The sequence below is a fragment of the Apodemus sylvaticus genome, chromosome 6 (assembly GCF_947179515.1).
Source record: "Apodemus sylvaticus chromosome 6, mApoSyl1.1, whole genome shotgun sequence".
NCBI lineage: Eukaryota > Metazoa > Chordata > Mammalia > Rodentia > Muridae > Apodemus > Apodemus sylvaticus.
The window spans coordinates 90,520,489-90,544,642 of NC_067477.1; the positions used below are offsets into that span (position 1 = coordinate 90,520,489).

Genomic DNA, 24,154 nt, shown 5'->3' on the forward strand with positions numbered 1-24,154 from the left:
GTTTTCTATCCCAGGGGTCCTCTGCAGCTCCACCTGTTCATCACACCTTCCATTATCTCTAGGAACTAGGGCTACCCGGCTGGCCTCCGGTCTAGGGGTGAAGAGGCTGGTTCTTCCCATGTGATGCCACAGAACTGCCTCCAGGTGAACGGCCATTCCACATCAGTTCGTTTTCCCGAGACAGGGTCTCACTATGTAGCTCTGGTTATCCTGGAACTCACTATGAAGACCCAGCTGACCTTGAACTCATAAAGATCTATCTGCCTCTGCCACATCGGCATGCTACATCTGCTCTCACAAGATGCCCAGGAATACAGCACAATTCTGAGCTCTTACCCCATCCCCTCTGCCTGCTGTTTCCCTCTTTGTCAACTATGATTGTCTCCTTTGATACTGTGATGGTTTGTATATGATTGGCCCAGGGCATGGCACCATCAGGAGGTGTGGCCTTGTGTGTCACTGTGGGCATGGGCTTTAAGATCCTCTTCCTAGCTGCCTGGGAGCCAGTCTTCTCCTAGCAGTCTTCAGATGAAGATGTAGAACTAACTCTCAGCTCCTCCAGCACCATGCCTGCCTGGATGCTGCCATGTTCCCACTTTGATGATAATGGACTGAACCTCTGAACCTATAAGCCAGCCCCAATTAAATGTTGTCCTTATAACAGTTGCCTTGGTCATGGTGTCTGTTCACAGCAATGAAACCCTAACTAAGACAGATGCCCACTTTATATTTCTCATTGCTAATGCCTCATCTGACTGCTCCTCCCACTGTGAATACTGAGGGCACAGTATCCTTCTCTCTCCTTCTCTAAAACTTCCAGCCTCACCTTTCCCTTCCACCACCCAATCCCAGGTTCTAGCCTTTATCTGACCAGTTAACATGCGGAGAAGGTTCACATAGAATCACCTGTATGTGATCTACAACTCTTTGGAGGCAAATCCTCTTCAGGAAGCAGAATTAGCATCAAAATATAAACAGCACCAAAATCACTTAGACTCATTATATAAACACACGTACATATGTAATGGCTATTAATGTTTAAAGGGTGGGGACTTCATTCTTCTCAGTGTAAGAATCATGGAGATTAGGAATTTTAAAAGGAGGATTAGGATTTAGGGAGCTGAGGCAGGAGAATGATGAATTCAAAGCCACATAGTGAGACCATCTTTAGAAAAACAAAACCAAATAAAACCACACTTTAAAAAAAAATAGTGGACTAAAAAGTTCTACAGAAATATTGAAAATAAATCATGGAATTTAAAACTTACGTATGAAATATTCAGACATTTAACAAACACTGGTTGTGATGAGGGACACCTGGAGGCCACTAGACAGAAATTGCAAGAGGCAACCTCCAGGAAGGTGACATGTGGCGGGTCTAGAGCGCAGGAACGTCTGCAAATGACTCTGTCATTCAAATGGCACTCTTCCCACCCTCAGGCCTCTAGCAGCTCCCTGGACAGCAGCCCAGGCTCAGTGCTGGATTGGCGCCCATTCCGCAAAGGCTGGAGGAGCCTTCGGAACCGTTCACAGGAAGAACTGCAGGGTCTTTCCTTTGTTTTCTGTTAAATCCCTGCTACCCACAAAATCCCATACCACAAATTACTTACTATAGCTCATTCTTACTGACCCAGGAAGACAACATACATGGAAACTCTTCAGCACAGAAGCTGGCCTCCACCTCTCTGTGGGAGCTAGTCCTGGTGTATCTATCACTTCCTTTATCATCCCAACTGCTAAGGACACATTGAGCGAGGGCTTATTACACATACACACACACACACACACACACACACACACACACACACACACACATGATTTAATGTGTCAGCTGATCATGAGGGGAAAGAAGGGCAAAGCAAAGACACAAACTCATGATTTTTCCATTTTGATCAGCAAAATGTTAGGGCCTATAATGCCCTGTAAATGTGGCCAATCTCCTATAGTGACTTGCCCTGTGGATAGATTCTTGATGCTAGTATCTCTTTCAGACTTGGAAACTGGAGGCCCCTTTGGTTTTGGCTACCAGCATTATCTATCATCACTTAGGTTTGAGGCCAGAAAGCCAGGGAGCTGGCACTGTGTGTGTGCCTTGGGCAGAGGTGCAGATGCTCCGCGTGGCAGACACTGCTGTCCCTGTCCTCCGCAGTGCTCTGCCTGACTTGGCCTTGGTGTCTCCCTGCTAACACAGCCACACTTTTGTCTTGATATCGTGTGTGCAGCAGTTACAGAGAAAATGCGTCTCTTCCCGGACCTTGGAATGAGGCACAGCTGAGTCATCACACTTCCCCTCCTTCCCCCATGCGATGCCACCTGCCAGTGTAGTGGCAGACACGTCACAGCAGCGCTATACTACACACATGGAGACATCTGCCGGGGTTTCATGGGAAGATCTTGCTTCGTAAATGAAGGAAAACGTATCATCTTGGAAGAGCCCCCTTTTCGTGTGTCCCCTCCGTTTAGAATGGCACCAGGTGCCGATGTGGCCCAGAAGCTGTGGTCAATGTATTAAAATGGGAACAGCAAAGATGTGTACAGATGCAGTAGAGACTGGACCAAGGCTGTAAGGGCACCTGCCTCTGGACTTCTTGCCACGTAAGATAATGAAGTGTTCCAGTGTGAGTGTGGAGGCACTGAGCTCTCTACAAGTGCAGACAAAGATCACTACAGCTGGCCCCTCACTACTTCACTACTGGCAAAGCCACAGGTTACAGGTGAGCCACGGGTCCCTATCACCTCCAGAAACAGGAAGCGGCCCACGTGTGGAGAAGGCCAGACCAGCCTTGTCTTCCAGCAAGACTGAGTCCATTTGCAAAGCTTCTGAGATCTAGAGTCAGTCAGAGCTGATCCCGAAGGCTCAGGCTGGCACCAGAACAAACCACCATGAGGGCCATATAACCAGGGACACAGCACTGGGCTCTGTCACTGTCACACCAGCTGCTTCCTCTCTCAGAGGACTATAAGGCAAATGTGAACAGGCTTCCAACTGTTGCCTCTTGTGACATCAATATCCATCTCCGCTGTTAAAGTCATTCTCTCAAACGGTTCTCATTGACGAACAATCATGGCGATGGGAAACACCGTTCCTACCACCAGCTCTGTTGCCATACAGTCACACTAACAACAGCCAGACACAGAGCCACAGGGAGAATGACAAAACCTGGGTACCTGCCTTGCTGCTAAGACAGCTTCTAGGGCGGGTGCATCTGGCTAACCCTGAACCTGAGGCTGTTTTCAGATGTGCAAAGTCAGAAAGTTGGTTCCCAAGAGCAACTTATATAGACACCACTTCTCAAACATTCTTAAGGGATTATATATATAGCCAGTGGGAAGCCCTTCAGGTCATTTCATGACGTTCAAGTACATCTCTTATGCCATTGCACCTTTGGGAAAACCTCCTGATGAAGCTATACTCTAGAGCCCTTCCCTTAGGAATACAGGCTTCTATTACCATCACCAAGTAGCCTTCGAAGCAACAGGTGACACAGCATGGAAGGGACAGAGGAGGCCTACCGCAAGAGGTCTGGGGTGGTGCGTGGAGAACTGACAGTCTAACTTCTCAGATTCGTCGGCTCCGTCCATCTCCCCTTCATCACTGGACAGTCGGCTGGCGAGGTCGCCTCCACCTGCGGGGAGCGGGGGCTCTGGAGTGTAGGCGCTGTGGTTTGAAGACGCACTGCTGCTTATGCTATTTGCAGATGACGGTCTAAGGTCGAGAGGGAAGATCACACAGAAGGAGTTATGTTGAGGAAATCAGATCCCCCTCCCCCATTTCATGCCTCTGATAAGCAGCTCTGCCACAATGTCAGGGAGGGGGAACCAATGGCATCTTTCTGAAGGGAAACATTAAGCGGTAGGGTGGATGGCTCTCTGCTGGAACCCACTACATTAGTAGTACAGTGCTCTCTGGCTTGCTGCCTCTGGAATACACTGTAAGCCCATGGGAGGGACCCCTAGTGTGAGCAGGGGGACTGTGACGTGTGAACTTATGCAGAGTCTAGTGACTGTCTTCTGGGAGATCATCTACAAACACTCACCCAAAATCAAGTGTTACCAACATTTTGGTCTATGTCCTTTCAGACTTCCTTAGTGTGCATATATGAATTTAAAAAAAAAAAAAAAACTCAACAGGATTTGAGACCAGATCTCATGTATCCCGGGTCTGGAACTCACTAAGGATGACCTTGAATTTGTGAGTCTCTTGTCTTTACCTCCAGAGTATCTGGGGTCATAGGTGTGCGGCGCCATGCCCAGTTAATGCAGCGCTGAGGGTTAAAGTCAGGGGCTTTGAACACGTTAGGTAAGCACTTTACCAACCCAGTCACACTCTGCCCCCAGCCATGGAAACGGATTTTTTAAAAAATTATTATTTTATTTTACATGTAGGGGAACCTTGTCTGCATGTATATCTGTTCATCATTTGTGTGCCTGGGTGCCTGAGACGCCAAAAAAGAAAAAACTGGATCCTGATCTTACAGACAGTTGTCAGCTGCCATGTGGTACTGGGAATCGGACATGAACCTGACCCTAAACGTCTGTTTCTAAATTGTCTAAAAGGTTCTTGGGCAAGTATCTCAGCGATCATGGAAAACCCTTCTTGTCCTACAGGATAACAGTAACTTGATTTTTAATTGCATCTTGGCTATATGGGAAAATCACTTTTTGTTTTGTTTTGTGTTTTGCTTTGTTTTATGAGACAGGGTCTCCATGTAGCCCTAGTTGGCCTAGAATTCTCTATATAGAACAAGCTGGCCTCAGACACACAGAGCTCTGCCTTCCTATGTTCCAGAGTGCCTGGATTAAAGATATGCACCGCCTAGCCTAGCAAAAGGCAAATCGTGTAACATAAGCTGACCTTGAACTCATGATCTTAATGCCCACGCCTCTTCAGCAAATCCTGTTGTGGCAAGTGCCACAACAACCAGCTTTTTTCACTTTTGAAGAAGTCTTTACAAGTGAAAAGTCAATGTCTATGTAAGTCAGAAGACACTAACGAGAATACATCACAAGAACATTGTAACATATTAATATAACAAGTGTTAAAATTAGGCTAGGAAAGTATTCATCAATATATCACTGCTTTTCAGCATGTAGGGGAATTTTCCTAACAAACACTGAAAACAGAAACAAAAAGAGAGAGCTAGCAGTATCACCATGTGGGTAAGAAAGGGACTGAGAAATCCTGTTTTCTCATTTTCATTTTTTCCCTGTTTTATGGATATATATTACAGTAATAGGGTCTCATGTAGCCCAGGCTGGCCTTGAATTTGCTGTGTCATGGAGGATGACCGCGATTGTTCTCTTGCTACCTCCCAAGGGATGAGAGGCCAGGCATGGGCCCCCACATATTGCTAATATATGTGCATCTTGTTACCCTCCTCTTGCCTTCTAGGAGTTGAACTCAAGGCTTTATGCCAGTAAGAGAAGTGTTCTACCACTAGCTGGAATGACTTCTTTTCTAGTTTTATTTTGGGACAGAGTCTTATCAAGTTACCTAGGCTGGTCTTGAACTGACTCTGGACCTGGACTTGTCCTGGCTCCTGTCACTCCTCCACCTCTCAGCTGGTCACTGGTCACTCCAGTCTCTCTCTCCCTTCCCTTGCCTGCCCTTCCCTGCCCCTCCCTTCCTTTCTAATTATGTAGCGTAGGTGGGGAGCTTACCATAGGGTAGTGCAGCTCACAGTCCTCATGATACTCCTGCCCCATTCTCCTGCTGCTGGAACTACAGGCCCCTGCTACTGTGCCCAGCTTCTGCCTTCTATTTCTAAGTTCAACTTTTAAGAGTCAACATAAAAGTGGAATCATATATAGTATTTTTTTGACTTTTTAGTTAACAGAACCCTCCCAAATTTCCTATAAATTTTAATTCCTATAAATTTTATAGGAATTATTCATGCGGCTGAAAATGGCTAGACTGCCATCTTTTTTTTGTGTGTGTGTGTGGCTGAATAATATTCCAGTTTGTTACATTTAACAAATTTTCTTTTGTTTTTGTTATTTTTATTTTTAAAGACAGGGTCACATGTAGATCAGGATGGCTTCAAACTCAATGTGTAGCCGAGGATGACCCTGAATACCTGTTTCTCCTGCCCCTACCTTCAATGCCTTCTAAGTGCTGGGATGACAAGCAGGTGCCGACAATCCCCACCCCCAACAAGGGACTTTTCTCTTCACTATGTAGCCCAAGCTATCCTTGAAGTCAAAAGCTTCCTGCCTCAGTCTTTCAAGTTCTAGAATTATAGGTATGCACAGCTATTCCTGGCCCGAAATTTCTTTACGTATTCACCTATAAGCAGACACTGAGCCTGTGTTCATGTCTGTGCTATAGTGGATAATTCTGCAGTAAAGACTCCATAAATGAGAAATAGGAATTACACTCAACCATTAGCTTCCACCCCAAATCCCACAACAGAGATACTTCAGCAAAATTTTTTTTAAAGCGTAAGAGAGTCAAAGAACAGAGAGCAGCAGAAAAATGATGATAGTTACCCCATACCCATGTGGGCTCTTTTTAATTGTGTTTATTAATGATTGGCTTAGAAGGGGTGTACACATACACATGACAGGGCAGGAGGAACACAGGAAATCTCTGTTATATGTGTGTGATGGGTTGATCGGTGTGAATATAGGAAATAGCTGTCATTTCAAAGGAATTTTTCTATCAACCTAAAACTGCTTTAAAAAAATAAAGGATGTTTAAGAGGATTGGTGAAGAATACGCATGGAAAGTGGTCTTGGCTTCATCTGGACTGGGAAGATGGACGGCTATGGCCATCTTGCTATTGGGCTTGGAGGAGGAAGCCCTAGGGACTGCAGAGAGGGTAGAAATTTCAAACAAAATGCAAAGAGGGCCACTGAGATGCACAGGGTCAAAAAGCACTTGCTGTGGTGATCTGGGTTCAATATCCAGAAGTCATATAAAGGTGGGAAAAAAAAGAACAGATTCTACAGGATTGTCCTCTGACCTCTACATAGGATTCCCATACCCCAATCCACATGCACACACACACATACACACACACACACACACACACACACACACACACGTCTTGGGGCGGGGGTTGGGGGGATGCAACAGAGCAATGCATGATCTCTGATCTCTGGGGACTGGCTCCCCTCACCTGTGGACTCCTCGTCACATTTGGTAAGAGTCCTCATGACTGAAGTGTCACTAGTTCCAGGTTCTGCTATTTGCACCTAAGAACCTGAACGGATACACGATGAACAGATTTCCGCGTAGTTTTAGAAGGCAACGTGCCTGGAGAAGTGCTGACTAGTGGGAAAGAAGCCGACTTGCTGTGACCTGATCTACTGAGTGCTGCAAACTGTGGATGAGTCTACGGCAGGAGGATCAGCAGTTCTAGGCAAGCCTGGGCTACAAGAAAGATGGAAGGAAGGAGGGAGCGAGGGAGGAAGGAAGATAGCTAGCTAATTAGAGATGAGAAGTAAGCATAGCTGAACAACTGTTGGCCTCCATGCAGGTCACCTCCACATCTCTACCACCTCACACCACCAAATAACACCATGCCTGACAGGACACTGTCCCCATCTCAGTCAATCTTCCAGGGAGAAACACAGGTTTTCTTGCCAGAAAATGAACTGGAGAGTTGTAGACATGGGCTTCCAAGCAGGTCAGGGGGTAGAGATGAAGCACAGGTCACAAACAGGACCCAGGGGTTGTCTTTAAGGAGGAATCCCATGTACCTAAGCTGCCAGTGAGATCAAGCAGCATTCTTCTGTGAAGAAACTGACCAGCTGCAAGGAATCTTCCAGACTTTGGGCCTTGTAACCAGGTGTTCTTTTGGGTCTCCACATGGAGACTTCCAGCCACTTGCTGGGACCTGTCTTTCAGGTATTCATGGTCAGCCATTACCTAGCATTTCTACAGCAGCCCCAATATGAAGCTGACCAGCCAAGCACAAAAGACAATGACACATAAATGGGAAAACCTGGAAGGACAAGAACCATGAGGGAAAGCAAGAAAGCTAAAAGCCCATCTTCAAATCCACAAGAACGTTATCACACTGTTTGACGTGAGGCTCAGCAGCGGTACAACAGATGCTTGGCATGTGAAAAGCCCTGGGTTTGGTCTCCAGCACTAACAATTCCCAAGACAGAATGGTATCACTTCAGAAAAATTAATCTCTTGTAAAATAAACAATTGGATAATACTAACGAGATAAACCAGGCATGTTAGTGCAGGCTCATAAGCCCAGCTATCCAGGAGATGTAGGCAGGAGGATTTTGAGTTTAAGGCCTACAGTGAGACCCTGTAGTGGTTTAATAAGAATGGCTCCCACAGGTTCATATGTATGAATGCTTAGTTACCAGGCAGTGGCACTATTTGAAAGAATTAGAAGGATTAGGAGGTGTGGCCTTGTTGGAGTAGGCGTGGCCTTGTTGGAGTAGGTGTGGCCTTGTTGGCAGAAGTCTGTCACTGGGAGTGGACTTTGAAGTTCCAAAAGCTCATGCCAAGCTCAGAATCTCTCTTGGCCTGATGATAAGGATATAGCTGCCAGCTACTTCTCCAGTACCACACTTATAAGTCACTATGCTCACTGACATGATGATAATGGACTCAACCTCTGGAACTGTAAATGAGCCCCAAATTAAGGGGCGTTCTTTTATGAGTTGCCTTGGACATAGTGTCTCTTTATAGCAATAGAATGAAGTGACTAAAATAGACACACACACCCCTTTAACTTTTTGGTTATTGGAAACCAGGGCTCTCTACACAGCCCTGGCTGTTCTAGACACTCACTATGTAGACCAGGCTGGCTTCAAACTTACTGAGACCCTCCTGTGTTCAGGGATTAAAGGAGTGTGCTACCATACCTGCTGAAACCCCACCTTCAATGAATACATGGCTGGAGGAAGGCCTCGGTGATTACAAAAGTTTGCCATGCCTTGGGTCCTATTCCCCTAACTGGACCGCCTTGTCTGGCCCCAGCGGGAGGGGATGTGCCTAGTTCTGCAGTGACTTGATACTTGATATTCGAGGGGAGAGAAGGTGACACCTAGGGTGGGGACCCCCTTCTCAGAGGAGAAGGGGAGGGGCATCTGTGTGAGGGAGTGCTGGGAGGAGGTGGGGACTGATGTTGGGATGTGAAGTGAGAAAATAAATCAACAAAAGAAAAAAAGAAATATATTCATATAAAAAATGTTTACTATGTAAATGTGAGGTCTTGGGTATGGACCCAGTATTCCTGTAAAATCTGGGTGTGGTCCTGTGCACATCTGCAACCCCAGCACTGCAATGATGAAGACAGAATGAAGTCAGGGATTGCTGGCTGCCAGTCTTGTTGAAGAATGTGAGCTCTGGGTTCAGTAAGAGATCTGGAGAACTCCTTCTCTCAAAGGAACAGAAAGTAATAGAGGAGGTCACTAAAGTACTGGCCTCCAAGTGCTCACACACACATGCACACCCACAACACACACACACACACACACACATGCATACCCACAACACACATGCACACCCACACCCACACATACACATACACACACAATCGATCAAAATAAGTAAACAAAAAGGCAATCTTATATAAAGTAAACAAGAAATTTAAAGAAGTCAATTATAAGGTCAGAGAAAAATGCCCAACACTCCACTAAGAAGAAAGGAAAATACAGACAACACTGGGGAAAAATGTGTCTAAGCTGCAACAGGAAACCATGCAAGGACAGGTCAGGACAGGACAGGACAGGACAGGGCAGGCATTTTCATATTGTTTAGATCTTCCAAGTATCCACTTCAATGAAGAGAGAAAAAGCTACAGCAAGAGAGATGTCTGTTGCCTGTGGCATGATGGTGCACTTGAAAGGCAGAGGCAGGGGGATCTCAAGTTCAAAGCCAGCCTGAGCTATCCAGTGAGACTCGGTTTCCAATATGTGAAAATAATAAAAATTAAAAACATTGGAGACATCCCTGAAAACTTTCAGCGCCCCATGCTTTGGAGGTAAAAGCCTGTCCGGGAGTCCGGGTGTTAGGTGTAGCAGTAGAACTCCGTGTGCTAGCACTCATGGGAAACTGTCCTCAAAATTCTGCAGGAAAATGATTTCTAATCCAGTTGTATACTCACAGAAATCATCAATTCAGCATTAAGGTAGAATAAAAACGGGCTTGCTGGGTGAGGACTCTAAAACTTGCCTCCCATGAACCTCTTCACAGGCAGCTGCTGCAGGAACTACTCCATCAAAGGGAAGGAGCAAGGCAGAGAAGTTGCAGACCATGCACTGCAGGGGCCAGGAAACAGGCGCAGAGAAATGCACCCCACTGGCGGGAGCTGCTGCCGCTGCCTCTGAGTTTGCAGACACTATCTGATTCTTGAACTGTGAACCCATATAACTTTGATAAAAATGAAGTTTAATTAAAGAACAGATGGTTGAGACACTCGATAGTGAGTCCTAGTTGCCAGATAAAAGAAAGGAGGTGGGCAGAGGAAATTCCTAGAAAGGAGAGCTGAGTAAGACCCTGAATTTGCAGAACCAGCTCTGAACACAGAAACGAGGTGCTCTGTGGATGGGTGTGATATATATGCCTTTTCCCCTCTGTTTTTGTTTTGAGATAGGGTCTCTCTACATACTCCTGGCTTGCCCTGGAACTTTCTATTGTGGACCAGGCTAGCCTCTGCCTCTTGAGTGCTGAAATGAAAGTGTGCATCACCATACCCAGCCAAGAATTACAATTTTGAGACCTAGACTCAAATAGTGAATTTGAGGTTAACCTGAGCTATATAGCAAGATCTTGTCTCCTCCCCCATCAAAACAAAAATAAACAAACAAATGGAGCTGGAGAGGTGGCTCCACAATTGTTCTCTCAGAGGACATTCAGTTCCCAGATCACAGATGTTGGACAGATCACAACTCAACCCCTCCCCCCCCCACACACACACCACAAAATAAAAACAAATCTTAAACAACAAATAGACAAAAGAAGGTAATGAGACCAGCTGCATCTGCCTGTTGACTTCAAAGTCCGCAGACCTAGAAGGCACAGATGCAGAAGTCAGGGACAGGAAGACTATGTAATGTGCCAAGAAGATTCTCCCAATGTACTCCACACATATCCCTGTCCTCAGTCAGCAATTTAGGACCGTCTGCCTGTCTCCACATCACCCCTTGCAGTGTAAGAGCCATTGGGAATGACCAGGTTATAGTTTGGTCCAGATGTGTGACGTCTATAATCACATTTTATTGGCACTGGCTTCTACAGTCTATCTCTCCTTCATCCCACTAGGAGCTTCAGTGTGGCCTGTCACACCCAGATGTATTCTTTGCTCTCCTCTCCTTTTCAGTCGAGTTTAGACACATTTGACTGGGCTAGGACCGATAGTCCTTGCTCTCTTTGGGGGCAAGGAATGTGTTCCCTTAGAGTAGAGGGTGAAGAAATGGAGTCAATGGTTGTGTGTTATAATTTGGATGTAGGCTCATACCCTGCAAGTATGGTTCCCAGGGTGGTGTTTTTGAAGCAGTGGAACCTTCAGGTTGAAGCACTAGGGTGATAACTAGGTTTTGAGGGCACCAACTTTCATATACAAGAGGAAGCCTGACCTCTCTCTGGTTTCATGTCCTTGCTTATACTTGTTGCGGTGGGTGACTATGCTTGGCCCAATGAGAGGCGGCACCATTAGGAGGTGTGGGCTTGCTGGAATAGGTGTGGCCCTGTTGGAGGAAGTGTGTCACTGTGGAGGTGGGCTCATGGAAGGACACCACATCAGCTACGGCAGCTGCAATTAGAGCTAATATTTGATTTAATGTTTGATAGTCAACTGTCATTCTCCTCAGTCTGTCTTCTGCAAGGGCCAGAGAGAAGACTTAAAGGGAAATGTTGTGGGAACCACACCCCTGCTTCTTTCAGGTCCTTGATGGGGGCACTAACTTCTGCAATCCCTCTAGGTACATGAATGATACTGTTTTTGATTCACTATTTTCTTTGGCAGAAGTCATTCTAATGCCTTCCATTTAGCCTTTTCAGCCACAATAGCCCCTACTTCTGGCGCCAACTTCTGTCTTAGTTAAGGTTTGATTGCTGTAAAGAGACTCCGTGGCCAAGGCAACTCTTACAAAAGAAAGCATTTAATTAGGGCTGGTTTAAAGTCTCAGAGGTTCAGTCCATTATCATCATGGTGGGAAACGTGGCATCCTGCAGGCAGACTTGGTGTTAGAGAGGCCAAGAGTTCTACATTCTTACAATCCACAGGCAGACAGAAGGAGGCTCTCTTCCATGGGAAGCCAGGGGAGACTCTCTTCTGCAAGTGGCAGAGCTTGAGCACTAGGAAACCTCAAAGTCCACCTACAGGGTTGCAGGCTTCCTCCAACAAGGCCACACCTCCCAGTAGTGCTACTTCCCATGGGCCAAACATATTCAAACCACCATGCGTGTGTTCTCTCTGCAGACAGCACTTTGCCTTTCTGCTGCTCCACTGTGTAGAGTGCAGCCAGAGAGGTGCTATGAGCGGCTGGTGCCCTGATGCTTGGACTTCCTGGTCACTAGAATTGTGAGCCTGATAAACCTCTTTTCTTTATACATTGCCCAGTGTCAGAAAAAATCTGTATAGCAAAACAAAATGAGCATGGTTAGGGGCATTTGCCTATGTGCATTCCTTCTGTGTCCATTGCCCTTAGGGGCCAGAGAGAGAATCAAACTGTCTGGAACTGGAGCTGTAGGTCAGGAGCTGCCAGCTGGGTGCTGAAAACTGAACCAGAGTCCTCTGCAAGTGCTGGGCGTGGGAGCATTTACCCTTAACCCCAGCATCCAGGAGGCAGGTATCTGTGAGTTTGAGGCCAGCCTGATCCACAGTGAGTTCCAGCATAGCCAGGGCTATGGAGAGAGAGAGAGAGAGAGAGAGAGAGAGAGAGAGAGAGAGAGAGAGAGAGAGAGAGAGAGAGAGAGAGAGCAGAAAGATCAGGAAATGCTGTAAGTCACTAAGTCGTCTCTCTGGTCCCATCACTAAATGGCTGGACAATGAGTCTGGAGGGACTCAGAGCCATGGATAAGCTTATCTAGTTAGAAAGCATGGAGGTGAGGGTTCTACTCCGAACCCTGTTGCAGCTCTTCTTATCTAACGTAAGGTGTAACTCACTCATGGTGTAGCCCAGGCTGGTGTTAGACTCTTGATATCCAAATTATCCAGAGGACAAGTGTATGCCACCAAGCCCAACTTAAGTTGGGACTTTCAAATGCCAGACCTAAGTGTTTTTGTTAGCAATCCTTGACAAGAATGGGTTAGACTTAAGGTCATTGAAAAGATGAACAAAAGATGACAAATATGAGTTATGGTTCTCTATAAAGAAAATTCGTAATTGGAAAAAGGTTATACAAATTCCACTCATGTGTGTTATTAGTATTGATGGAATATCTATTACACATATCATTAATAGGAGTAAGTACATGCTCTTGAAGGTTTTGTGTGATTCTGAAGTTAAATTTTGACCATGCCCTTTCAACTTGACTGCAGAGGATTTCACTAACCCGAGGACTTTGTCCCTGTTCATTCACTTTGGAAGAGTCCAACCCTGTCCTAAAAGGTGATCCCCTTACTAATGTTTGTCATAACGCTTTGACTCTTTTCTTTGTAGAGACATTCATTTCAAAATGAAGCTTATACAGGTCTCCTGCTTCCCAAAGAGGACATAAATTTACTTGATGTTCCCAACAAGTGGACATTCTAAAAAACTGCAGCACAAGGAACAAAGCTAAGAAGACCCTTAAGGTCTTCCCTGCCTGTTCTGCTTTTGGCAGCTATTTCCCCTGCTTCCCTGTTAACTCAGACACTGCTGATAAAGACGGGCCCATCAGCTGAAACTTGGGAGAAGTATTTCACAGTAGAGGAACCAGCACTCAGAAGGTGGAGCTAAAATGATGAGGAGTTTAAATTTGGCCTTGTCTCTGTAGAGATTTCGAGGCCTTCTCCCCACCCCACCTCCCCCCAAAAAGAGCTAGCAAACTAATTTTCCTTCAGGAGTCCACTGTGGTCTGGGGGATATCGGCCCTGGGTACATGTGGCTTCTGGGAGAGATTACCAGTCTGCCAGTATCAGGTACTGTGGTGGTGGGAAAAAAGTGTTCAGTAGCTACAAAGGATTTGAAAGTCATTCTACCCGCTCTGCCCTTACCCCTGACTGCTCTTTTCCAGTTACTCATGGTCAAGTGAGGACTAAGAGTATTAAATGGAAAATTATATACATAGGCAGCTCATATGTTTGAAGTTCTGAGTAGTGTGATGAAATGCTGAGTGGTTCCCCTCTGTCCCCTGCAGGACACCAGTCACTGTTGTCAATGTATCCATGTGTTGACCCCATCAGTCCCCTTAGTAGCCACTTTCAGACCGAATGCAACAATATAGCAGTAAGTGAAATCTAGTAACCTTTGTTTTATCTAATCATGGTCCCAAAGTGCAAGATGAGTAATGCTGGATGATTTTGTTACAATGTATTTTTACAATTGTTCTATTTTAACTCATTTTACTATTAGTTACTGTGCCCAAATTTATAAATTAAATTTTATCATAGGAAAATGTGTATAGGAGAAAACATAGTATATACAAGGGCTGGTTTCAACTGATGTTTCAAGCATCTACAAAGGGTCTTGGGGAATGGGTATCACTCATACAGCTGAAGCCCAGAACTTTGGAATGGCATTGGCTCCTCGACTCTAAAAGAAGGGTAACACCTTTGGCTGATACCTGCCGTTACAGTGAGAAGTAATTCTAAAATGCTCTCGCAAAGAAGGGGGTTGCAACAACACGAATGCCGACAGTGATGGAAAGGTAGGATGGTGGCCCTTCACTGAGGAGCCTATACTGACAGGAAAGGCTCTTTGCTCCTGAGCCCCTGAGGCTGAACTTGACTGGGACCACTTTGCCTCAGACGGCAACAGGTAGAAGAAGTTCATGCACAACTGCTACCAAACAGACTTTTGCCTTGAGCACCAACAACTGCCGGCTCTTTTGTATAGATGCTCTCACAAAGCTGGTTTGCTGCTTGAACAATGATCCGGTGGAACACAGCCATGCGTTAAAAAAAAAAAAATCAGATGACACCACTATCTATTCTCACTGAATATTATTATTTCCTTTTTATGCCAAATAAGGACATTTGAGTCTTCTCTTGTTTCTGAACTCTAGATTTTTTGGAAAGTAGAGTCCCGTTGCATTTTTTTTTCCCTCTGCCTTTGCCTGGCAGCATCTTGAATCTGGAGCAAGCCCTCCACAATGCTTTCGAATGCGTATAATTAGTTCTACTCCTGTTACCTAGAAATTGGCCTCCTGCCCATCAAAACAAACATTCACAGATCTTAAATCCAAACGGACTGTAATTCTGTTTCCCGTTTTTTTCCTTTCCCATTCATGCAATCAAATAAAAGCCCAAACAGGTGGCTCACAGGCAATAGCGCCAGTGTGCCCTTCACCCTGACCATAGGGAAGTGGTGAAAATAAGTCGTAAGAAAGTGTGACAAGTGGGCAAGAGGCCCCCCGGGAGCTTCTAAGCTATTCTAACTACTTATCTATCCAGACTTTCCCTTTCTGCCCCAGGAGTCTTCAAATAACATAAAAATGCTGGCAGCCTGGAAGTTGCCTGGTGGTTGAAGTGCCAATCTTGCAGCGTTTATTTCCAGCCCACTCTGGCTCTGTAAAAACACACAGTCTGATAAAAAGGTCTGCTAGGAAGGCTGCCGACTACAGAAAGAAAATCTGTTGAGTGCCTGAGTGCCGTGTGGCAGGCATCAGGCTGAGCCCCTTAGGCGCAGGATCGTATTTAAACTTCACGGAGCCTTAATAGTTTGGAGTAGAATATCGCATCAAAGAACCGGCCGGCCACACACAAAACAGCTCTGGCAAAGAAGAGAGGGCCTGGATGGACTAAGGGCTGGGACTGCTTCGAGGCCCTTGCCTACTTACCTGGGGAGTACAGGGTTGAGTGGCCTGGGTTTTGGTGGGGATGCTACTTTAGGCTCTGCCACCGTGTTCCCGGAAGATCCTTGCAGAGCATCAGGCGAGGGTCCGGGCGGGTTCGGAAGTATCTCCCTAGCGGAAGTCAGAAGGTGCTCTTTGACTTCTTTCTCCCGCGACTTGGCTTTGTGCTCCGCCAGGAGGAGGTCAAATTGCTTTTTCCGGCCTGGGACTGCTCTCCGATGGCTCAGCGAGTGTGTCTAAGAAGAAGAGACACGAGAAGCACAGCCTCTTTGATCAGCACATAAACCTGCTTCCCCATGGTCTGCATTTCCGAAACTGCAACCATGGGCATTTAAAGGTGCTCGAAAAAGTCAACTTCAAGGCAACAGCTCCTGTTCTGAGGCTGGGAAGAGGCAGAGACCGCTCGAACGCAACCATGCCCTACACTCCGGGTGTTAAGAAGCCAAGGCTTCCTCCAGACAAATGGCATGAGACAGCTTCTGCGCGCAGAACCCAGGACAGCCTCGGATGAAAGTCACCCGCGAGGGAAAGCTAAAGTCAATCCAGGTGTGGGTAGGAGGCTCCAGTTGGCCCATGAATTCAGGACCACCAGGCAGAGAGGGCCATAGCCTGGACCCCAAGTGGCACTAGAAGGACAGGAGGAAACCTGGGGCTTGAGGCTACCCAGTAGCGAAGGCCTGGGGTCCACCTGTCCCCTGGTCACCCCGAGTGGCTAGATCAGAGCGCAGTATCTCATCCTCCCCTCCGGGCTGCCTTTCTGGGCGCTGCCGCCGCCGCCGCCGTTCCTGCATACATTAAAACGTAGCAGGCTTTAGAACCGCCTGTGAGTGCCTATAAATACAATTTACTGTCTGGCCTCCCAAGTAACACGGGAAGCCTAGGGTGGTTTTTTTTTTTCTTCCCCTTAAAAAGCCAGCCAGATTGAGGCAGGCACTATGCTACCGTGGACAGAGAAGAAAGCCATTTCCCTTACAAAGAACAGCTGGAGGTCATGTCGAGGTTCCACACCCTGCCGTGTGCAGAGAGTGGCATGCAAACATTTCGACAAAGGCCCCAGCAAGAGCAGGAAGTATTTTTTTTTTTTTATGGAAAGAGAAATACCTTGCAGGTGAGGGATCTTGTGCAAGGTTTCTTTGTCTCGGGATCCAATACTCCACAGTGTTTATTTGGGTCAAATTCTCTCTCTGGTTTAAGAAACAAACAAAAAATGTAAGAAAAAAAAGGAGACTAAATAGGATTTGGCATTAAGACTACATTTTAAAAAAAAATGCACATATCCACCAACAAGTGTGACGTTGTCAGGCGATTTTTTTTCCTTCTTTTTCTCTTCCCCCAACCAGCTGCTAAAATGTTTCAAGAACCACTCAGGGGAAAATGGTGCTCCGCTCTGAACCCAGATTTCTGAGTCTGGTACAGGGCGGCATAGGGAACAGGATGAGAGCAAGGGGAAGGAGGGTAGGACCAAGCTGTTTGCAAATACTTTATTTTGCTTAAACTAGTCCCAAAGGTCAACGGTGCTTTGGGCATAGTACTACCTGAGACCTAAAGATGCCTTCGCAGGCTGCCAGGAAAATCCATGCATGTCCCCAGTCCCACCTCTGCCTTCTTGGTTTATCCATTTAAGTGGGAATGTGTTCATTGTCTTGTGGCTGTGCTCCTCTGTGGGGCCGAACTTGAAGACACAAGGAACACAGGCTTGCTAACCTTACACCTGGCTTTGCCTGTAGCCCCAGGGCCAGATGCTTCACAGGAGGATAAGACAGGTCTGAGAGATGAAGGATGACTGGGGGAGGGAGGGCTTTCCTATGTCCTATGTCCTTCTTACTGCCTGGAGTATTGGTTACTTCCAGGGAAATGACTGCTAACTGTTCTTCTGCTGCCCCCTGCCTCTCCATGTCTTTGGGAATTACTAAAAATGCTCACTGCACCTGCAAAATGTGGGAATGTGTGGCATTCTTTCAAGGACCCTCAGGCTTTCGGAAAATCTGTGCTGTCACTGGTAGGCACCAGCAAACACCTGAGTCCTGTAGAACAGGAACCCCACAGCTCTCCGGGTATGAAGGGTGGCCATGTTTAATGGTGGGGAGGGGGTGATTAGGAAGGGTGCCAGGTCTCCAGAAATGTGAGGTGTCTGTAAGGGCCTTGATGGCAGCAAGAGACTGAAGAGAGTTCCTTGGCCAGAAACTGTCAGCATTTGCTGGTGTAAACTTGAAGCAGAATAAATAAATGTTCTATTCTCCAGTCAAAGGGGTCAGGAGGATGCTGAAAAGGAAGCTGGGATGCTGTGTACAAGCTGTCCCCCACCCCAGGACCATCAAAATGCCTCCCTTCCTTCCTTCCTCTGCAGAGAGCTCGGTCCAGCAGGCAGTGAGTGAGTGGTCGCCTGGCTGCCTGTGGTGGAGGTCTTTCACTTTGGTCTACCAGAGCCAGACACACAGGAGCACCTCACATTGGGACTGAATGGGGTTTTGACTAGGGACAGGGGCTGGCTGCTGTGTGTGAGAGAGGTAAAAGCTAGCAAAGAACCCACTGAGACAAGAGAACCCACAAAACACAAAGCTCCCCCCACTTCAGATGAGGGTACAGGCTGGAAGAAGCCAAGGTAGTATTATTGAGACCCAGAGCCTCTGGACACTGCACAGGCTGACCTCCCCCCCCACACACACACACACTGGGAGGAACACTTCATTTGGGAAGGCAGCTAGCAACGAAGGACTTGGTCCGTAAGGTGGAGCCTCATCAGGTCCTCCCTTTACTGTTATTGTGGATGAAAAGGCCTTAGAGAGGTGCAGGGCTGTTTCATTTGAATGCTTTTGGTAGGCCCAAGTACTTTTATAACATAATTTCTAAATACAAATATAAGACAGAGAATCCAATTAAATATGAAGTAGAATATAAACATTACTCACACCTTGGGTGCTTAAAAACCATGCCTGAGGAAGATAAATTCTCTCTCTCTCTCTCTCTCTCTCTCTCTCTCTCTCTCTCTCAAGGATGGCTTTCTCTGTACTTTTGTTTTCTAGCTACCATTACAGAGAACCCATGGTGTGTGCAGAAGCTCTGAAACTCATAGCTTCTGGTCATTTGGAGAAAGCAGAACAAGCCAGGTTTAGTTCTACAACAGACCCGAAGCAAATGTCCCCCTTTAAGAGAGCAACTGCTACCTCTGAGCCGCCATGTGTCTGTCTGCTCAGGGGACTGAGCAGAGATCCGAGAGAGCTCCCCACACCCCCATCTGCTCTGCTGGTCTGGGAATTTCAGCCTGACTATAGGAGAGAAGCTAGCCACAGTCCCGACTGCAGAATCAACCCAGAAAGCCAGGAGGTCAAAGGGCAGAGGTTACAGTTCTCTGTGTAGCACAGTCGCTGATTGGGCTATTCTACCCAGCATGCCATGAGCAATCAGCTATCCCACGGACAGTCCTCCTTCCCAGCTGTGTATGGCCATTAGGTTCACAAGACCCTTGGAGTCCACAACTGTTGGTTTGTACAGAAAGACCCTTGCTTCCTGGACTTCTAGGATAGCTTCAGACAAATTCAAAACTTGGCCGGGTGCCTTATCTGGATTGGGGAATGAAATGAGAGCGCCATCTCAGTGGGACTTTCAGGCGCTGGTCCTGCTTGCAGCCACACCCCACGTTGCTGTTCAAACAGCTGTTTCCCTCTACAAACACATCAATAGTTACGGATGGGACTCAGTTGTAGTCTTACCGTGAGCCAGACTCTAACCACAGTGACACATACCTGAAAGTCTCCGGTAAGGCTTGTTGCTGTTTTTGGTGCCATTTGGGTGCTTCTTGTCTATGGTGGCTGACAGAATCCCCTTGCCATTTAAGATCTTCTCTGGTGACGGTGGCACTGACTTGGACATCAAGGTGGGCTTAATTAAAGGTGGGGTGGAGACGGCAGAAGAGGAGGAGGAGGAGGAGGAGGTGGCTGCAGTAGTGGTTGCAGAGTTCATTTTGACATTGGCACCATCTGCCTTCACTAGGTTAGGAATTTTCTCTAAACTGACTACGGGAACTGGAACGCTGAAAAATAAAGGAACACACATGCACCGCTGCCTTCTTTGATAGATTTGGTCCACCGAGGAGCTACACCCGCTTATCGTTATCACAACACTTCCTTATCACTTATTTATGCTCCTCCTGTAAGCAAGCAGCGTGATTCCCCGTTTTGATGGGAGGGAGATCTGTGCCAAGTAAAGGACCCACAGGGGGTGAGAGGCTGGCACGGTGCCCGGGGTGGATAAGAGCAGACTGATTACCTCCCAGGCCGGCTGTCCTCACGGACCCTCTGATCCCGCCCCCTCTCAGGCCCTCCATGTGCTTCTCTCTGACACAGCACCTTGGGCAAAACAAGGCCACTACTGTGAAGCCCAGGAAGACAGGTTGTCTGCGCCCTGCTGACAGCCTGCCACTGTGGAACTGGGTCCCCCTCCCCGTTCTCCCGCCCCTGAGAGTCTCCCCACCCCAGCTCCATCCGGGCCTGACATCTGCTTGCTTAGCTCCTGAGTACAGACAGGCTCGCACCACACGGAGCATGACTGCAGTCCATCCGAGGGGCACACCATGCTGGCTGAGGGCTTCCGAATCGCGCTTGCGTTCCGAGGATGGGCTCAAATTGAGTGAGCCGCCGTGTACCATTATCCAATATTCCATTTTAGGCAGCTAGTTATGTAAATAGGCAATCCTCCAGACTGGCAGGTGAGAGGATGCATTTTAAGAAGGCGAGAGCACAAAGGTGTGCATTCACTCCTCAGAATCTGTCACCTTCGCCCCACTCCCCTGCCAGTTCCCAGTAACGGATGTGCATTTGATTTCTGTTCCTCTTTAATGTGGGGAGGACCCTGTGTCTGGGGGGCCGGGGGGGAGGGACGGTGAAGGGGGATGTGTCTCTCTGTCTTGAAAGATGAGATGAATAAGTTTTGCTTTGGTCTCTGAACCAGGTTCCCTTTTCTCCTGGCAGGAGGGTAGACTGCTAACATTTCGCTTCCCCAATCATCTTTGAGCTGAGAGTAGAGACGGCTTAGCAGTTTGAATGCCAAATGATGGAGAATATGGCTCTCACGGGCCTGCAGACAATGCAGGGCATGAACCAGAGGCTGGTTTTGGCAGGAAGGGATCCTATCTGTCCACACGGCTGGCTCTCGCTTCTCTAAGGCATGCCCATGGATTTCTTTTATCAAGTTGGCCACAAAATTATCTCAGCGACTCATTCCCTTGCACTCAGGTGTCATTCCCTGCCACCCTTCTGATTTTGAAACAGGACCGCAGACGTTAGTTAGTTATAGGTCTTTGCCACTGGGTGCACAGTGGTAGAACCAACTAGGGCTGACCATTTTAGACTTTCCCCTTGGGCCATGTGTTTTCTTGACCTGCACAGAGGCGGACTGGGACTTCAACTCTGTGAGGTGGAAATGGAAAGACTGACACATGCTCTTGTTAGTTCTACCCATGATCAGAATGATGGAGTCACAGAGACGGGGCTAAACTGTCTGTTCAGTGGGGACTCTCTAAGTGCTCACTTGTTAACTAAGAACAACCCCAGGAACTCTCTCTGGTAGGCGTGTGCTACGAAGCCATATACACACTCCCGGGTGAAATCAGCATTCAAGTCTGCAACGGTTTGAATGCATCCCTCAACATTTGTTTAGAAACCTAAATCTCCAGATGCACATGCTGATGGTGTTTGGAAGGGGGGAAGAGTCTTCGAAAAGTAATTAGAATTAGATGGAATTGTGTGTGTGTGTGTGTGTGTGTGTGTGTCTGTGTGTGTGTGTCTGTGTGTGTGTCTGTTTGCCTGTCTGTCTACAGTGGGGCTGGTAGCTTTATAATAAAAGGAAGAGAGAGCTGAGCTCTCAGTGTTCCTGGTCCTCATCAGCTGATACCCTCTGCCACCACGCTGCGCCTCAGGAAGAAGGCCCTCACCAGACAACAGCACTTTGTTATCAGACTCCTGAGCCTTCTCACCGTGTTATGTAATTTCTACATTCATTATAAAATCACCCAGTTTGTGGTATTTCGTCATAGAAGCAGAAAACAGACTAAGAATACAAAAAGATACCATGATGGCAGAAAATGCAACCCTATGGGAAAATTATGAAATATAATTCTTCTTGACTCATTTCTTCAATCCGAAAAGGCTCAGATTACAGGAATCAGGACCTTTTGTTCCCTTTAAGAAATTGTCTCAAGTAGTCCAGGCTGGCCTTGAACTTGTGACACAGCCAAAGTTGGCCTTGAACTCCTAATCGTCCTGCCTCCACTTGCCAAAGGTGGAATTACAGGCTTTTCACCTAAGTCTCCTGGTTTAGAAATGAGGTCTTAAAGGGGTGTCTTTACACTCTTGTTCTTTGTGTATTCTTTGTGACAGCCAGAAGGCGGAAGCAAATGAAATGGCTATTGATACAGCATATGGATGTCTAATCTTGAGCTTTCTGAAGGAAGAAAATTCTGACATGGGGCTGGCCTAGAGGACAGTATGCTGAGTGAAAGAAGCCAACAGCAAAGGACAAGCAAGGATCTCACTTACACAAGGCACCGCAGTAGCTATAGTCACATAGAAAGCAGAGCAGTGAGTGAGGGTGTGGGGGAGGAGAGAGGGCGTGGGGGGGGGAGGGGTATGACCTCAGTCTAGAATCTCAGTTTTGCAAGATGAAAAGATGCCATCTGTTATGTGTGAAACAGTGTTATTATACTCAACACTACTGTACATTAAGTGTGGTTAAGGTGGTAGCTTGTTACATTTTACTATCCTTTTTAAAAGTACCAAGTAACAATGTCACAAGTCAAAAAACTCATGCAGCCTAAATTATACTTCAGCAAGTCTGTGAGTATGCATTGTGTATATATGTTATATGTGCACATATTTTACATATATATATATATATACACACACACACACACACACATGCCATATTACTTCACAAAAGGAAATGAGGACTTCCAGGTTGCAGATCTGGTTCTTCTTGCATGGCAGGGTACACGGAAGTACACTCCAGTTTCTGGTAGAAGTGCGCCTGACTTCAGCAGAGTGATGTCTGGGATGAGGTAAACCAGAGCAATTGCCCCGTTTCCCCATGCTCACAGTACAGTCTGCGTGTCTCCTCTAGAGTCAAAGGCTATTGTCATGCATGTCCTATGAGGCAGCCACGTGCACACGGGTGCACTGAGCTGACGCTACAGCCAACACGGCAGCTAGCTCATGGTGGATGCTTCCTGACCATCTAACTGTACCCTAGCCCGACGACTTCCTTGTCTCTTATTTGATCCCCTAATGTGGACTTTCTTCTACTGACCATTACTTTCTGTATCACTGATGCTTCTCGAGCTTCAGTTGGACTCTGATACCAGTGCCCACAGTCGGGATCTAGAGATGGAATCCACCCGAGGAAACACGAAAAATGGAAAATGTGGGACCAAAGAATCCAGCGGAGAATTCGAAAGACCTCGTGGGTCCTAAGGGAGCTAGCCACCAAGCAAATATCCTGGGTGTTAGCTGAGCAGGCCTCCATGTCCACAGAAGAAAGAGAAGGGCATGGAATCTTTTTAACAGGAATTCCAAGAACTCACGGGCTAGAGGAAAGAATTACTGTGCGCTTGGGAGCTGTCCCTGGTACTTTCCCTGGGTTGCTGTTCTCTCCAGTAAGAGCTGTGGGCTTCTCTCAGGTGACCTGCCTTGGGCCAAGCCAAAGGGGAGGTGAGGGACTGCAGGGAAGCTGCTCTTCTAACACAGGGATGGAGGCTCCCTCAGGTGGCGGTGACCATGAAGTACATACAGGTTTAATTTTTTTCCCTCTGTTTGCAAAGAAGCCAAATATTCCTACCCTGATTTCGTTCACAGGGTGGCCAATGGCCGTCATCTCTGCATGCCACCGCAGCAAGTGAAACTCCTATGTGTGGTGAGGACTTGGGAGGAGCTGGTTAGAGTGGCAGCACCCAGGACACAGACTGGCAAGGAATGTGTGTGTGTGTGTGTGTGTGTGTAAGAGATAAACAAGCCTGGGGAGGGAGTCAAAAAACCAAAACCAAAACCAAAACCAAAACCAAAACCAAACAAAACAAAAACCCCAAAACCCAAAGTCCTTCCCCTTCCATCTCAAGGGACAGATACTTCCTCTGTTCTCATCCTTCGTTGCATTTATAAACTCACTACTATCATCCTTTTGAGGCGCTGTGTTTAAAAAGGAAAGAGAATCCCCCATGAAACCCCTGATACTTTCAAAATGCCTGCTTTGTGA

At 47.0% G+C, this 24,154-nt stretch overlaps 1 protein-coding gene across 12 annotated transcripts in view; it reads right to left on the minus strand.

Moving 5' to 3' along the window:
• Atxn7l1 (ataxin 7 like 1) overlaps window positions 1–24,154 on the minus strand; it is a 228,677-nt gene that overhangs the window by 13,945 nt on the left and 190,578 nt on the right. For all 12 annotated transcript variants that reach the window (XM_052185972.1, XM_052185967.1, XM_052185966.1 and 9 more), the window contains 4 exons: window positions 19,657–19,943; window positions 17,015–17,097; window positions 15,899–16,149; window positions 3,514–3,706 (listed from right to left, as the gene is read on the minus strand). In XM_052185972.1, the coding sequence (XP_052041932.1) occupies window positions 3,514–3,706; window positions 15,899–16,149; window positions 17,015–17,097; window positions 19,657–19,943 (814 nt within the window). The remainder of the gene's footprint in view (window positions 1–3,513; window positions 3,707–15,898; window positions 16,150–17,014; window positions 17,098–19,656; window positions 19,944–24,154) is intronic.